The sequence below is a fragment of the Dermacentor andersoni genome, chromosome 9 (genome assembly GCF_023375885.2).
Source record: "Dermacentor andersoni chromosome 9, qqDerAnde1_hic_scaffold, whole genome shotgun sequence".
NCBI lineage: Eukaryota > Metazoa > Arthropoda > Arachnida > Ixodida > Ixodidae > Dermacentor > Dermacentor andersoni.
The window spans coordinates 108,167,361-108,182,404 of NC_092822.1; the positions used below are offsets into that span (position 1 = coordinate 108,167,361).

The window sequence follows — 15,044 nt, forward strand, 5'->3', positions numbered from 1 at the left end:
TGCAATGCTTGTTAATTTAGTAAGTATGCATATTGTGGGAATTTATTAGCTATTCTTTGTCATCTGTACGTGATCATCCTCATGTGGGGTTCATATGGGGTTCTTCTTCGTCATCGCTTGTGGGGCTTGCTCTCGAGTGTGATCCGTTCTGTGGGCGTGGTCGGTGCGCCGCATTTTCGACTCGGAATAAACGTCGTGATAACTGCGGCGTCACAAGTGGTGGAGTGTGCTCCGTCCTCTGACGCCTGCTCAACCTCCTGGAGGTTCGATAGAGTCGCCGATTGTGCCAGCTGTCCGCCAGCATGTCGCAGGACGAGCCAACAGGCACTTCTACTTCCACCATCTCGGCCTCGGCTACCCCAGCCTCTCCGTATCGGGTTGTCAGTGGGCACCAACGTGATCCCCATCTGTTTGCTGGACTTCGCGGTGAAGACGTCGAGGATTGTCTGGACGACTACGACCGAGTGAGTTCGGCTGACCGTTGGGACGATGCGTCCAAGCTACGTCACGTCGCCTTTTATCTGACAGGAGTAGCGAAGAGTTGGTTTTTCAACCATAAGGTTGATTTCACGAACTGGGGCGCTTTCAAACAGCAGCTCCGCCAAATTTTCGGCACACCAGCTGTTCGTTCCGCCCTCGCAAAAAAGACACTCGACACTCGCAAGCAACAACTCGGGGAATCTTATACGTCGTACATCGAGGATGTGCTTGCTCTTTGTCGACGCGTGAACACGGCCATGACCGAATCAGACAGGGTTCGCCACGTACTCAAAGGCATCGGAGGTATTGCTTTCAATGCTTTAACCATCAAGAACCCCGCTACCGTCGCTGATATCGTCGCTACTTGCCAGCGCCTTGACGAACTCGAATGAGTACGGTTGCAGCCAGACACCACTGCAAACACTACCGCCGAAGACCCTACGTTACGAGCAATGATACGCGCAATAATTCGAGAAGAGCTGCAGTATCTTGGCTTAGCCGCAGGGCCTATGCCTTCTCATGCCTCGGATACCAATCTGCGAAACGTTATCAAGGAGGAATTGGCGTTCGTGGCTGGTGCAGTGTAAAGGGACCCTCTAACCTGTAGGGCCCCACCAACGTACGCACAAGCAGCCGCAGTTACTTAGTAACAAGTTTACAAGTTTGCAAGTTTATACGGCCGATAAAACTACTATTGTTGCTTCGTGTAACTGTTCACTAATTTGCTATCGCAATCGATGCTTGGCCTTTGGACGAAACTGCGACTTTTTGTTTATTTTGTAATGAAGCAGACGCGGCCCTGTGTATGTGCCGTCTGAAGAGGAAGACGAAGGGCCGCGCCGTGATCGCGAGCGAGCCCCGTGCTACGGACAGCCCTTGCAGTGCCTAAATTTATCTAGCGTTCCACACCGTTGTGAACGACAATAAACCTCGTCGCATTTGGTGGAGGTTGCTGAGATCCTTCGCCTCGTCCTGGAGCTCCGCACTCGAACCCTGCCAACAAGATCGCCCAGCACAATGCCTGATCCCGCCACCTCGTTGCCTGCACCCCCGGCTGCCACTGTCATCTGCGCCGGCGTCCCTCGTCAACGCGACCCACCTATTTTCAGTGGGACCGCCGAACACGACGTGGAAGACTGGCTGTCATCGTACGAACGTGTAAGTGCCCATAACAGATGGGATGACCAGTCTAAGCTGACCCACGTGCCTTTCTACCTAGCCGACGTAGCCAAACTTTGGTTTTTCAACCACGAATCAGACTTTACGAGCTGGTCCGCGTTTAAGACTCTGTTTGCTGAAGTCTTTGATCGCCCAGCTGTGCGTAAGCTACGCGATGAACAGCGTCTACGCCAGCGCGCACAGCAGCCTGGAGAGACATTCCCCAGCTACATCGAGGATGTTCTCGATTTGTGCAAGCGGGTAAATCCCAGCATGTCAGAGGATGACAAGATTAAACACATCCTCAAGGGCATCGAGGACAGCGCATTCCAGATGTTGCTCGCCAAAAGCCCAACTAGCGTATCAGTCCTCATTAACCTCTGCCAGAGCTTTGACGAGCTGCGCCGCCAACGTTCCATCGCCCGTCAGAACATTCAGCACGCCGATTCCGTCTCGAGCATCGCTATTTCTACCGAAATAACCAACTCGACCCTCTCGCAGCATATTAAAGATTTTATTCGTGAAGAGGTGGCCAGCTCGCTGCTCCCTCACAGCGACGCACCTACGGCTGCTTTGCCTCCAACGCTGCAGCAAGCCATCCGAACTCAGATATCTGAAGCGCTTCCTGCAGCTCCTACAACACCCCTACCCAATCCTGTGAGTGTGCCGCTGGCCCATACCACCTTTGCCACTCCCCCTACGTCGCTGCCGCTCAGTTATGCAGCCGTGGTTGCGCGGCCACCTGCAAAGACAGCTTCCTTTTCATCGCCCATGCATCCGGCTTCATTTCCAGTTGCCCAACCGTCGCCTCAGTTTTTGCGTCCCACCGAGACATGGCGAACTCAAGACAACCGGCCTATCTGCTTCGCCTGCGGCATTGCTGGTTATGTAGCGCGCTTCTGTCTTCAAGGGGAGTATGGTAGCGCGATTCAAAGACGGGACAAGAGAAGACACAAAGGGACACACACAGCGCTGTGTGTGTCCCTTTGTGTCTTCTCTTCTCCCGTCTTTGAATCGCGCTACCATACTCCCCTTGAAGATGCATTACCAACAAGCCCACATTGCAACCCTCGTGCGCTTCTTTCGCCGCCGCGCCCCAACTGAGCGTACCAGCTTTGACACGCCCAGCTACGCCCCACAATACGCCGCCCCACCTTCATTTTCACCGCGACGTCTCGACACTGATCGCCGGTCGGAAACTCGGCGCTCTCCTTCACCTCGTCGGCGTTCGATTTCTCCCCTGCGTCGTTGAGTTCCAACTGAAGAGGGAAACTGACTGCTGCAGTTCCTGAGGCAAGAACTGCAAATACATCGACGTTCTCCAAGACCTCAATCTTCGCCGCAAAATGTTATTAGCGTTTTTGTAGAGGGAGTACCCGTAGTCGCACTAGTCGATACCGGAGCAGCCGTTTCCGTCATTCACGAGAGCCTTTGCCGCAAGCTACGAAAAGTGACTACAGTTCGCTCTGGCCTGGTGCTCGCCACTGCCAGCGCGCAGCGAATTCACCCTTCAGCTGTATGCACGGCCCGTGTCGTCATCAACGACGTTCTGTACATAATCGAGTGTTTCGTGCTACCATCTTGCTCTCACGACCTCATCCTTGGTTGGGATTTCCTGTCACGTCACCATGCTGTCATTGACTGTTCGCGTGCAGAAGTGTCGCTTTTACCACTATATGAATCACTGCCGACCAGCTCTCCTCACTTTGCCGACAAACTCACTGTTGATGCCGACACAACCATACCTCCTGAGTCGTCGATGGCTGTTGTGTTGTCGTCTGATGCCACATCTGACGCCACTGTAGTGTTCACGCCGTCCGATGTGTTTGCTCAACGCAAGGGCATTGTTCTTCCGTTTGCCGTGCTTACTGTAACATCTGGGTCAACTGTGATGCTGGTCACCAACTACTACCAGTACCCGATCAGCCTACTGCATGGAGAGACCGTAGGATACTTCCAAGAGGGCGACTACGTCGACGATCTCGATGTCCCTACCGACTCCCTCTGTTGTTACGTTGACGCCATCGCTTCAGTTTCAGACTCCTCACCTTCAGTGGGTTTGACAACGCCATTGACCCTGCTCTTCATCTCATCGCCGCCAACTTCTCAATCTCCTTCACAAGTTTCTCTCTTCTTTCGACTGTCATCAAACGGCATTGGACCGTGTCACCGGTGTTTTTCACAACATCGACACCGGTTCTCACTCCCCCTTGCGACAGCGCCCGTATCGTGTCTCCGCCGAAGAGCGCCGAATCATCACAGGGCAAGTGGACGACATGCTCAAACGTAGAGTCATCCGTCCCTCTCAAAGTCCTTGGTCTTCACCTGTCGTATTGGTGAGAAAAAAAGATGGCTCCATTCGCTTTTGTGTCGACTACAGACGCCTAAACAAGATAACGAGGAAAGACGTTTATCCTCTGCCTCGAATCGATGACGCTCTCGATTGTTTACAAGGCGCAGAATACTTCAGTTCCTTGGATCTGCGCTCCGGGTACTGGCAAGTTCCAATGGCCGAGCCTGACCATCCGAAAACCGCATTCGTTACACCCGATGGCCTCTACGAGTTTAACGTCATGCCCTTCGGGTTGTGCAACGCGCCTGCTACTTTTGAGCGTATGATCGACACCATCCTTCGCGGCCACAAATGGAAGACCTGTTTATGTTACCTAGACGACATCGTCGTTTTCTCAACCGATTTTCCGAAACACCTCGCTCGCCTGCATGACATTCTGACCTGTCTCGCATCTGCCGGCCTACAGCTTAACCTCAAGAAGTGCCGTTTTGCTGCAAGAAAACTAACCATATTGGGTCACGTTATCTCAAAAGACGAAGTCCTCCCGGACCCAGACAAGCTCCGCGCCGTTGTCGACTTCCCAACACCCACGTCTATCAAAACCCTCAGAAGTTTTATTGGATTATGTTCCTATTTTCGTCGCTTCGTACGCGATTTCGCATGCATCATGGCACCTTTGACAAGTTTACTTTCGGCCAGTAACGGCATAGCAGCGTGGTCACCTGAATGTGATGCAGCGTTTCAGCAGTTGCGCCACTTGTTGACCTCACCACCGATTCTTCGCCACTACGACCCTGATGCTCCCACGGAAGTCCATACTGACGCCAGCGGAGTTGGCCTTGGCGCGGTCTTAGCGCAACGGGATGCTGGCTATGATGAATACGTCGTCGCTTATGCGAGCCGTACTCTAAAGAAAGCAGAATTAAATTACTCCGTCACAGAAAAGGAGTGCCTAGCTATCATCTTGGCACTAAGCAAGTTTCGCCCATACCTTTACGGCCGTTCTTTCGCCGTTACTGACCACCATGCCCTTTGTTGGCTTTCTTTCTTGAAAGACCCGACTGGACGCTTGGGACGTTGGGCGCTTCGCTTGCAAGAGTACGACATCCGCGTCACGTACCGCTCCGGTCTCAAGCACTCCGACGTTGATGCGCTCTCTCACTCCCCACTGACGCCTGATTTGGTGTCTTTGTCAGCTTCCTCGTCCAACCTGTCACCGTTCACCATCACTGACATGCTCACAGAGCAGCGCAAGGACCCAACCCTTGCAATGTTACTTGACTACCTTGCCGCTCCGTCTGACGTCCCTTCGACACGAGCACTGCGTCGCCAAGCAACCCACTTTTCCGTGCGGGACAACATTCTATATCGTCGCAACTACATGCCCGACGGACGCAAATGGCTCCTCGCTATACCTCGTCATATGCGCTCTGACGTCTGCACGTCGTTTCACTCTGATCCCCTAAGCGCCCATGCCGGCGTCCTAAAAACTTACACAAGGTTGCGTCAACGTTACTATTGGAGAGGCATGTACAACTTTGTGAAAAAGATCATTCAGTCTTGCACTACATGCCAACAAGGCAACAGACCTGCCCAGCGTTTCACAGGACCACTGCAGCCGCTCCCATGCCCGACTCGTCCGTTCGACCGCGTCGGCATCGACCTCTACGGCCCGTTTCCATGCAGCGGGCGTGGAAATCGGTGGATTATTCTCGGCGGAGATCACCTTACTCGCTACGCTGAGACTGCAGCTCTGCCAGCAGCGACCGCCCGTGACGTTGGTTGTTTCATTCTTCGCAATTTTGGTCTTCGCCACGGTGCTCCCCGAGAATTATTGAGTGATAGGGGCCGTGTCTTCCTGTCGGAGGGCATCCAAGCCCTTCTCGCTGAGTGCAGGAAAATTCATCGCCAATCGACCGCGTACCATCCCCAGACCAACGGTCCGGTCTGACCGAGCGCTTCAATCGCACACTTGGCGACATGTTGCGGATGTATATTTCATCCGACCACTCCAACTGGGACACCGTACTTCCCTTTGTTACGTTCGCGTACAACACCGCGACGCAAGCGACCACCGGCTTTTCCCCCTTTTTCCTTGTGTATGGCCGTGAGCCTTCATGCCCTTTGGACACCATACTGCCGTACCAACCTGACGCTACAGAGTATACTCCGCTTTCCGAAGTCGCCAAATATGCTGAAGATTGCCGTCAGCTGGCACGTGCCCTGACTAGTGAAACTCAAGAACGTCAAAAGAGAAGACATGACCGTGATCATCAACCGCCGCACAACTTTGCTCCTGGTTCGCTTGTGTGCCTTTGGATACCAGCCCACATTCCTGGCCTTTCTTCCAAACTCCTGGCCCGTTATCACGGTCCGTACCGTATCATCGAGGCCACTTCACCGGTAAACTACATCGTCGAGCCGCTCACCGTGTCACCAGACCTGCGTCGTAGTGGGCGAGAGACAGTACATGTCAACCGCCTGAAACCGTATTACGACCCGCTCATCTTTCCCGCGCCCTGAGTCGCCAGGATGGCTACGCTTCGCTCCCGGGGCATTGTAATGAAGCAGACGCGGCCCTGTGTATGTGCCGTCTGAAGAGGAAGACGAAGGGCCGTGCCGTGATCGCGAGCGAGCCCCGTGCTACGGACAGCCCTTGCAGTGCCTAGATTTATCTAGCGTTCCACACCGTTGTGAACGACAATAAACCTCGTCGCAATTTATTTATTTATTTATTTATTTGTTTGTTTATTTATTTACTATTTATTTATTTATTTATTTATTTATTTATTTATTTATTTATTTATTTATTTATTTATACATACTGCAATCCGGATGGGCTATATAACGAGTGGTATATCTAGTGGGCGTTCCGCGGTCTAATTGTGCAAGTGTATTTGCTCGATGTACGCAAAGGGCCCACCCTGTTCAACGGTGGGGACGCAAATTGGGATTTCTGTCTTGCTGCCCGAGTCTTTTTCCCGCAATTTCAGCACCCTACTGGTGAAACGCAAGGGCCCATCGCCGAGGAATCATCCTATTTCTGCAGCAAATTGCACGATTGTAGCCCTTATAAATCTCGATGAGTGTAGGATTGAGTTTGATGCATTATTCCTACTATGGCTGAGCGAGCTCTCTAGAACGCGATCACGCCGTCTCTCGGATCGGCACTCGAGCTGCTGAGCTATGCCTCTCTGGTCGCCGAGCGAGAGACTAGCTCTTATTGTAGTGGGGAATATGCATGTATCCCCCACAACAATCAATCTAGTGCGCCAATGGTGCTGTGTGTGCTCGCGACCCATCTATTATCAAGTAATGGCTTCTTTTGATCTGCAAACTAAGGCGCGGGGCTATGTGGCCGGTGCAGAGACGTAGGCGATCATCGCATTGGTGCTCACTGCTTCTTCTACACACATTGCAAACAGGAGAAGAAAAAAAAACAGCTTACCCAAAATTGCCGAGGCCAAAAGGGAACCCCGGAGTGCATCTTTCTTTTTATTTACCAGAACTGCATATTCTTGAGCCCTGAAGAATCGATCGCGAGTATGCGAAGTCAGCCAGTGCGTTATCCCCAACCTCCGGGACAATGTAGGCTCCTACGCTACACAGGTGGTTGGCCACGTCTGATCTCCGCAAGCTTTACCAGTCATATTATGCTGCAGCCAAAGCGAGTGAAAGCGCAGGAATGTATTTAGCTGCGTTTCGGTGCGATGATATCGATTAGCGGCAGTCGCTCATGGGGGTTTGTTCGAATCGCGGAAGGTTTATTTATTTAGTGTGGTCGGTACGAAAACCGGTACACGCGCTAAAGTGAACATATTACGCATCGGAACGCTTTAACCACTGAAGTTATGCAGTGTCACGTTCATGCTACCGCACATTCCTTACTAAAGACTTACACTCCACACCGTATTTTTGTTCACGGCGGAAACAGTCAGCCAGGTAATGCCACCACAGGGACCGTAACCCCTAGTTAGAGTGCTGTGTTTTCTGTGTAGTTAATGGCAATATTATCTTTACTGGTTTACAAACGGAATAAAAGTTCGCCGCCACACCTAACGTCGCCGTATTTGTCGATGGAGCTCATTGCAAGTTAACCACAAGCTCAAATTCTTCAACATGGTCACGTATAGTGTAACAATTCTGCTGTTCTAGTGCAAGCATTATTCTTTGTCGCGCTTCGTGAGCGGTCCCACTTGCACGTTATTATCGGAATCGGTTGGACATTAATAGTGGATGAGAAGAAACGAATACGTTGTGCATCCGTTGTACATTCGTTGTCCATTACACGTTGTACATCCTTACGTTATAGGGCACTTAGTTCTAGCTGATTCAAAGAGAAGTTGCATCATCACCCTTGCATCATCAAAAAAGCAAGTTAGGCTCAACTGCAGAGGAAAATAATGCTCGCCTGCCTCCTTATGCAGATAGTATTGCTTCAGAGCAGTTAAAATAAAGTCCTGCTTAACTTTTTTGACTATGCTGGATTTACTTTCATGCACTAGAGGGACCCTTAACTCTGTCACTGACAGTAGGAACTATCAGCCCCCTTTTTAGGGCAATCTAATTGCTTTAAAGTTGCCCTAATGGTCAAATACAACAACCACTATTAAAATGTTCTGTGTGGCTGTTTTTGGACCTGATTAAAAGATTTATTTCATTTATTTCCATCATCATCACCACGGCAGATGTTTCACAAATTATCATTAAAGCGAAGCTTTCTTTGCCTCTTCCTTCGATTTTTCCACTACTGCCCGTAGCTTCCGTCGCTGTATTCCACGCCGCAGTGGCGGGCGGGGGAGGGTGGCAGGTAGGGGGGCACGGAGCGTGTATGTACATGGCAGGATCTCGGCTGAGAGGAAATGCGATGTGGGAAACACCTTTGGGCCTTTCCATCGCGTCGCCACAAGTGCCTCTAGAGCTCCTTCGGCCTCCCCACAACACTCCCTAGACTGGTGTGAGACTGTGAGACACCCTCCCCCCCCCCCCCCCCCCGCCACACACACAAACATTGTACAAGCTGCAGCGCTTACCTTTGTATTAGCGCGCCACAAGACAGAATGGCAGGTAGGAGGTAGAGAAAGAAGGCATACAACGCGTAGAACCGACGCACTCACGAAACTAGTGAATAACAGTCCTGTCACTTTTCGCTCCTGGCAGCTCGCACACAGGGGAGGAGAGCGGGGCAGTGAGAGTGCGACGTAAAAACGCAAGGAAGCGCTACTGCTGGACACGGCAGCATGTGGTTGCGGACAGGCTGGATAAATTTAAATTCAAGGCCTGGTACGGTTGCGTTTCTATACAATAAACACCGTGCAAATTTGTCAACCGGACAACTGACAGAGAGCGCGCATCCGTGAAGCCGCATTGAAGCACCACAGTGTCTAGGCGGCACTATACGGAAGCGGCCGCAGGTCCAATCAACACTTCGGTGCCCGCCGCGGTAGCTTTGCGGCTGCGACGTTATCCGAGGTATCAGGTTCGATCCCGACCGCGGTAGCCGCATTTCGACGGGGGCGAAACGCTAAAAAACACACTCGTGTCTTACATTTACGTACGCGTTAAAGAACTCCAGGTGGGGAATATTAATCGGTAGCCCCCCACTAATGGTATGCCCGATTGGAGTTTTGGCCTGTAAAACACCGTAATTAAGTTATAACGCTCCTGCCACGATGCGATGCGTCGTGTGAGGCAATGACAGTGCTTACGTTCTCGTAGGCTGTGCACAGTGGCGCACAGCTCTTCAAGGAAACGCGTCTCTCTGCTTGTTCTTTGTACTACGTAAACACAAGTGGTGCATGCGAGGCAACGTTTAGCACCAACCCACCACTCTCGTATAGCCCCAAACGCTGAAGCACTTAAACATTCGCTCCAAACGTCGCCGCCAATGATCTTCAGTCAACACAAACAGTACAGGAAGATTCGCTTACGTCGATTCCCACAGTGCATGGGGTCCGTATAACTTCCTGTCTTCATTTTCCACTGTTTTCTTTTTATTCGTCGCATTTTTTTAGGCCACTGCAACGATGAATGGAGGTATTTACGAGCAAATGTTTCCTATATTCGTTCTTCGAATTACCTCGAAGACATTTTGAGGACACCTGCGTACTCTGTTCATTTTATTTGCCGTTACTATAGTCAACATTCACAGGTTACTCGTTCATTAGCTTCATGCGTACATTACGGTACTCTATGTGGTAGAAAATTGTAGCCTTTGGGGCAGTCAAAGATGCACGTTTTTTTTTTCTGAGAATTCTAGAAGTACAACAAAGTTAATGCCTGAAAACTAGTGCTGGTAGAAATGGTACAAATGTCCCAGGCATAGTGGACAATATACATCCCGTTTATTACTCTCATGCAAAATGCTTGTCCAGTTTTAGATATGGCCTTTTTTTTTCAGCAAAACGGGATCAAGAAGGCACTTGTATCTGCTCTTTTTTTGTGTGCACCAATGGATCAATGATGTTGCTTCCCGAGCATCATATTGTACGCACGCAAACCTACCAGTGCAGTCGATATGAGGCTGCGTTGAGAGCATTATTTTTTTCTTTCTTTTTTTTTGGAGAGGAAGGGGAAGGACCTGCGGCGGCATCTCATTGAAGCATCTTAATGACTTACCACAGTGGAGCATAACCCCCCGGTCGTCTATAAAATGGTGACGGATGAATAATCTGTAATTGTTCGGCTTTAAAGCCCGATGTCAGCAGCTAAGCTAGGGTAACTCGTAGTGGAAAGCTTCGGAATAATTGTGCCCACCTGTAGTTTTTAAACAAGCAGATACGTGTACGCTGAGAATGCGCGTGACCGGCTTCAGGGTTTAATAATGGGCATCTGCTGCTCCATGCTGTGCAGAAGAACGTCACGGCCACTGCGTCACTGCTGCACGTAAGGGAACAATGGAGCACTGCTACCTTACTTGAGGAGTCGCAGGGCAGGCAGTTGGCATCGTAACATGCGGTCGTTTTACCCTTCGCTTCAGAATCAAAAAATTTATTTTCATTATTCGTCATCTAATTTAACATGTGACATTGTCACCATTTTCAGACTGGTCGTGGTTTGGATCGCTTGTAGATTGTTCTCGCTTTCGTGCTTCTAAGCGATTGCTCTATGCAGCATGCTGATGTTGAAGTGAAAAACCACTCTTGCAGGTACAACAACCAGTGGATTGTTGTCGACTACAAGTTGTTCAAGCCTGGAACTGCTATCGTAAACGACACGCTGTGGATCCTCGAACAAATGCCGTAAGCACATGTTTGTCTTATCTCCCGTGCAACTTGTAATAACACCTTTTTTTTTTTTCATTGCAGTGGAATAATGCGCCAAAAGGACGTCAGTGACATTCTTCGAAAAAAGTCGTATTGGCCCAGCTACAATGTCGCGTGAGTACGTGGTTCGTTTTGTGCCTTGTGCAGACATTATTCTCAAAAGAATCGGGATTCACTTTCAGATATTTTTCGCGTTCCAATCTCGCACTTTACAAAAAAAAAATATTGCGCCAATAAATATGATTGTTTATTAGGGACGAAGTTATATTTCACAGTCACTCAGGAGGAGGGTGGCCCCACCCCAGATGCTAAACTAATGCATATGTGGGAGGCCCAACAGCCTCCGCGCTCACTGGCTCCGACGCGAACACAACCGCCCTCTCAAGCTTCGTCTCGCTTGCCTCGAACGAGAGATCGAAGCCTACTCTACCAAACTTAGTCAGGAACAATGGTATCAGACTTGCGACCAACTCAATGGACAGTTGGGACGCAAGAACACGTGGTTTCCGCTTAAGCACTTGCTTGATCTGACCCACACCAAGTCTGCCTCACACAAGAATCTTAACCGCGTCATACACGCACGAACGAAGAACTCCTCGCTACCTTGAAAGACAAATACATCAACACATCCACCTGCATTCCCACCCCCTTGGAATCCAAAGGCTCCCAGAACCCACACATGGACAGAGACATCATGGCGTCGGAAGTCCGCGCAGCTATCAACCACATCAAGACTACCGCGGCCACCGGCGATGACTGTATCACCAAAAAAATGCTCCACAACCTCGACGACCAGTCCGTCGCGGCAATTGCGGACCTTTTCAACCCCTGCTGGCATGAAGGTCGCCTTCCATACTCCTATAAGCATGCCAAGGTAATCTTCATACCCAAACCAGGCAACCGACTCGATCTGGGCAACCTCCGGCCCATCTCGCTCACGTCTTGCCTGGAAAAGGTTATGGAGTACGTAGTTCTAAACAGACTCGAGACTCACGCAGACAAGGAGGACCGTTTAGCCCGAGGCCTAACTAACCGGTAGGCCGGCCCCTCAAACCCGGATGCTCTTGCAGAGGCCCCCAAATCCTTTGCTGAAATTGCTAACTTCTACAAGGAGACGAGAGGCGTCTACCCGCGTCCCCAGCCCGGCCTCGACCGAGCACAAGCCACCATGCTTCGCAGACTGCAGACCGATTCCGTTCTGTCATTCTAGGCTTTATTTAATCACTGGCGGGCATTATGACCTGGTCTGTACTAAGTGTGATCACGGAGTGTTCCCCACTCGGGCAGACATTCTCTGGGGATGCGACGGTAACCGTTCCCCGCAATCATTACTGCCAGTTCCCTCCTAGCAGGGTTGGAACCAGCTGCTGACAAGAGCAGACAATAAAACACAACTGGCACTCGTCTCGTAAGCCCAAGACGTCGCCCCACCTGGGAGCCACGCTAGGCTTACCTGCCCTAACTTCCAACCCCCCTAGTGGCAAATAAAGTTGTTTTCTGCCTCTTATATTTCACACTTACCCACCTTTCACCATATCATTGCTAAGAATCTGTGTGCCGGTGATCTCTTCTCATGAACGCAAAACTCCACCGTGGTTTGGTTAGCCTTAAAGGCTAACAGGCCCAACCAGGCAGGGCCTGAATATTTTTAGTCAAGTTGGGCCAACCTGGGCGTTGGGCTGGACTAGTGTGCGCTGCGCATGTCACTTTAAGACCCGGGCTGGGCCCACGCCCGAAGGAGATGACTCCTGCGGTGCTCTAATTTCTGCTGTCTTGTCCGTTATCTTACCTGCGCGGGGCAAGTGTCCATCCTTCGGGTTGTCCATCCGGAGACTTCGGGCTGTCCGCCCATACAGCACCGTCACTTGTGCCTGAAACCAAGCACCTGTTGGCTCCGTGAATTAACTGTCGAAAGTGTTCAGGCCCGCGTCTGGCGTCTTCACCAGATCTTTATCATCCGCTGTGTCTGGGTACGGGGATAAAGTCTGCAGAAGAGAGAATGTTTAAGTATGCAGCAATACGGAGGTCTCAGACTGAGAACTATGTGCGCTTGCTCGGGGACGATGAGTTCCAGGAGTGGCGTGCACAGCTTCAACTGAGAAGCGCAGTGAAGGCAAAAGACGCGCAGGAAGAAAACAACAAACCGTTTGCCCTACTAATCTGTATTTCCTATCCAGCACGCGGCTAATATTTAATAAATATTGTTACTTGCGCAAATGTTGGTCCTCTAAGCCACTTGTTTGCCTTTTGCTTGCAGCCGTCCTGCACATACCTAGTTAACTGCTATATTGTGTCGTGTGACAATTCATTAACAGAATACTTGCAGTTTGGGGAAGCTCGTACTGGAGGCCGGTAGCCTATGTGTTAAGATTTCGCGGTCTAATGCAGAAAGGGATATTTCACTTTTTTAGCGGATATGCCCACCGGATTGTCGAAGCCCTTTTTCCCTGTCTGAGGAACATGTTTTACCGTAATAGCAACAAGTTATTTTTATTGTAATATATTATACTTAAAGAATGATTGGAGAAAACCTGCACTGACGCAGCCTGAATAGCTCTTACCATAACTTAACAAGCGCTAGGTAATTATAATAAACAAGGGCAATATGTATGCAGGAATAACGTGGCAGTAAGCGAAAACAGTAGCACTATATCGCAACCGAATACACGAAAATAACTACAAAGAGTAAGAAGAAATATGGGTAATCCTACAGTAAAAATAAAAGAGCAATATTGGCACATAAATTCCAATAACCAACCTTATATTCTCAGACATTTTACTTTGCAATAAAACATGACGGACACTTGTGTGAAACTTGGCCCACTCACGAGCACAAAGTGATCGAGCATTGGTAATCGGCTCGCACATAAATAACCGCAAGTTGTAGCTACTTATAACCCGTGTAATTTTGTTTTCTCTTGTTTTTCGCAGTTACTTCGAGGACATATTCGTGATAAGCGGTCAAACAGAGCTTGTTGAAGAGTATGGAGATTACTACAGCTACGACAAGACACCGAGAGCAAACATATTCAGGCGATACCACACCAACGTCACTGACGTGGAATCCATGACGGCTCTGATGAGGTAATGTGGTATGTCCTAGCCACTTTCGTATACCAATGGCGATGAGCGGCCGATACATAAGTCAACGGAATTGTCATCGATACAGCTGACCTACATAGTACAATTCAAACACAGCCTTCCAACATTGAGAACTTCGAGCATCTTACAGTGAATTCAACTGGTTCACCTGCCGCCCGTTTTCTTGCTCCGTGTCACAAAAATGCAATTGCACTGGTCGACCAAGAGCAAGCTTGAGTTTTGCTCTGGTCGATTCGGATCAACTAGCACCATGACGGAGCGCTCATCGTTGATCCGCCGAGGAGAGACGGATTTTATCTGAAGCCCGGTGACGCGTTCCCGTCAATTCCGGTTTAGCCGAGTGGCTCGACAGTTTTCTGCTGAAGGTCGAAGTGAAAACGCGATATGTGGCACGGATGCGGTGCCTAACTTTAGCTGCACTCTCTGCCAGAGCGTATTTATTTTTCGCTGGGCGATGTGAGTTGGGTCACCCCGTGCAGGGTCCCGTTTCTTTCTCGTAGGTTCTGCACACCGCTCTAGATTGGCCAGTAGAATTTACCATTATATTTCGTGTGCTTTAGAGAAAATGCAGTGGAAGTGAGAAACCCAGAAGCGGCATAGACGGGGGCGTGTTATTGATTGCCTTGTTCAGTAACGCATCATCCGTAGCGATGAACGTAAGGGTCATGCAATAACCACTCGTACAGTGAATAAATAAATTTTACCAAGCACTTTTTATTTCTCGACGTTAGGAGCATGTTGTAAAT

At 50.0% G+C, this 15,044-nt stretch overlaps 1 protein-coding gene across 1 annotated transcript in view; it reads left to right on the top strand.

Moving 5' to 3' along the window:
* The window catches only part of LOC126528479 (putative phospholipase B-like 2), an 88,970-nt gene that overhangs the window by 49,126 nt on the left and 24,800 nt on the right, over positions 1-15,044 (top strand). The window contains exons 8-10 of the mRNA XM_050176357.3: positions 11,080-11,172; positions 11,239-11,310; positions 14,128-14,280. Of these exons, the coding sequence (XP_050032314.2) occupies positions 11,080-11,172; positions 11,239-11,310; positions 14,128-14,280 (318 nt within the window). The remainder of the gene's footprint in view (positions 1-11,079; positions 11,173-11,238; positions 11,311-14,127; positions 14,281-15,044) is intronic.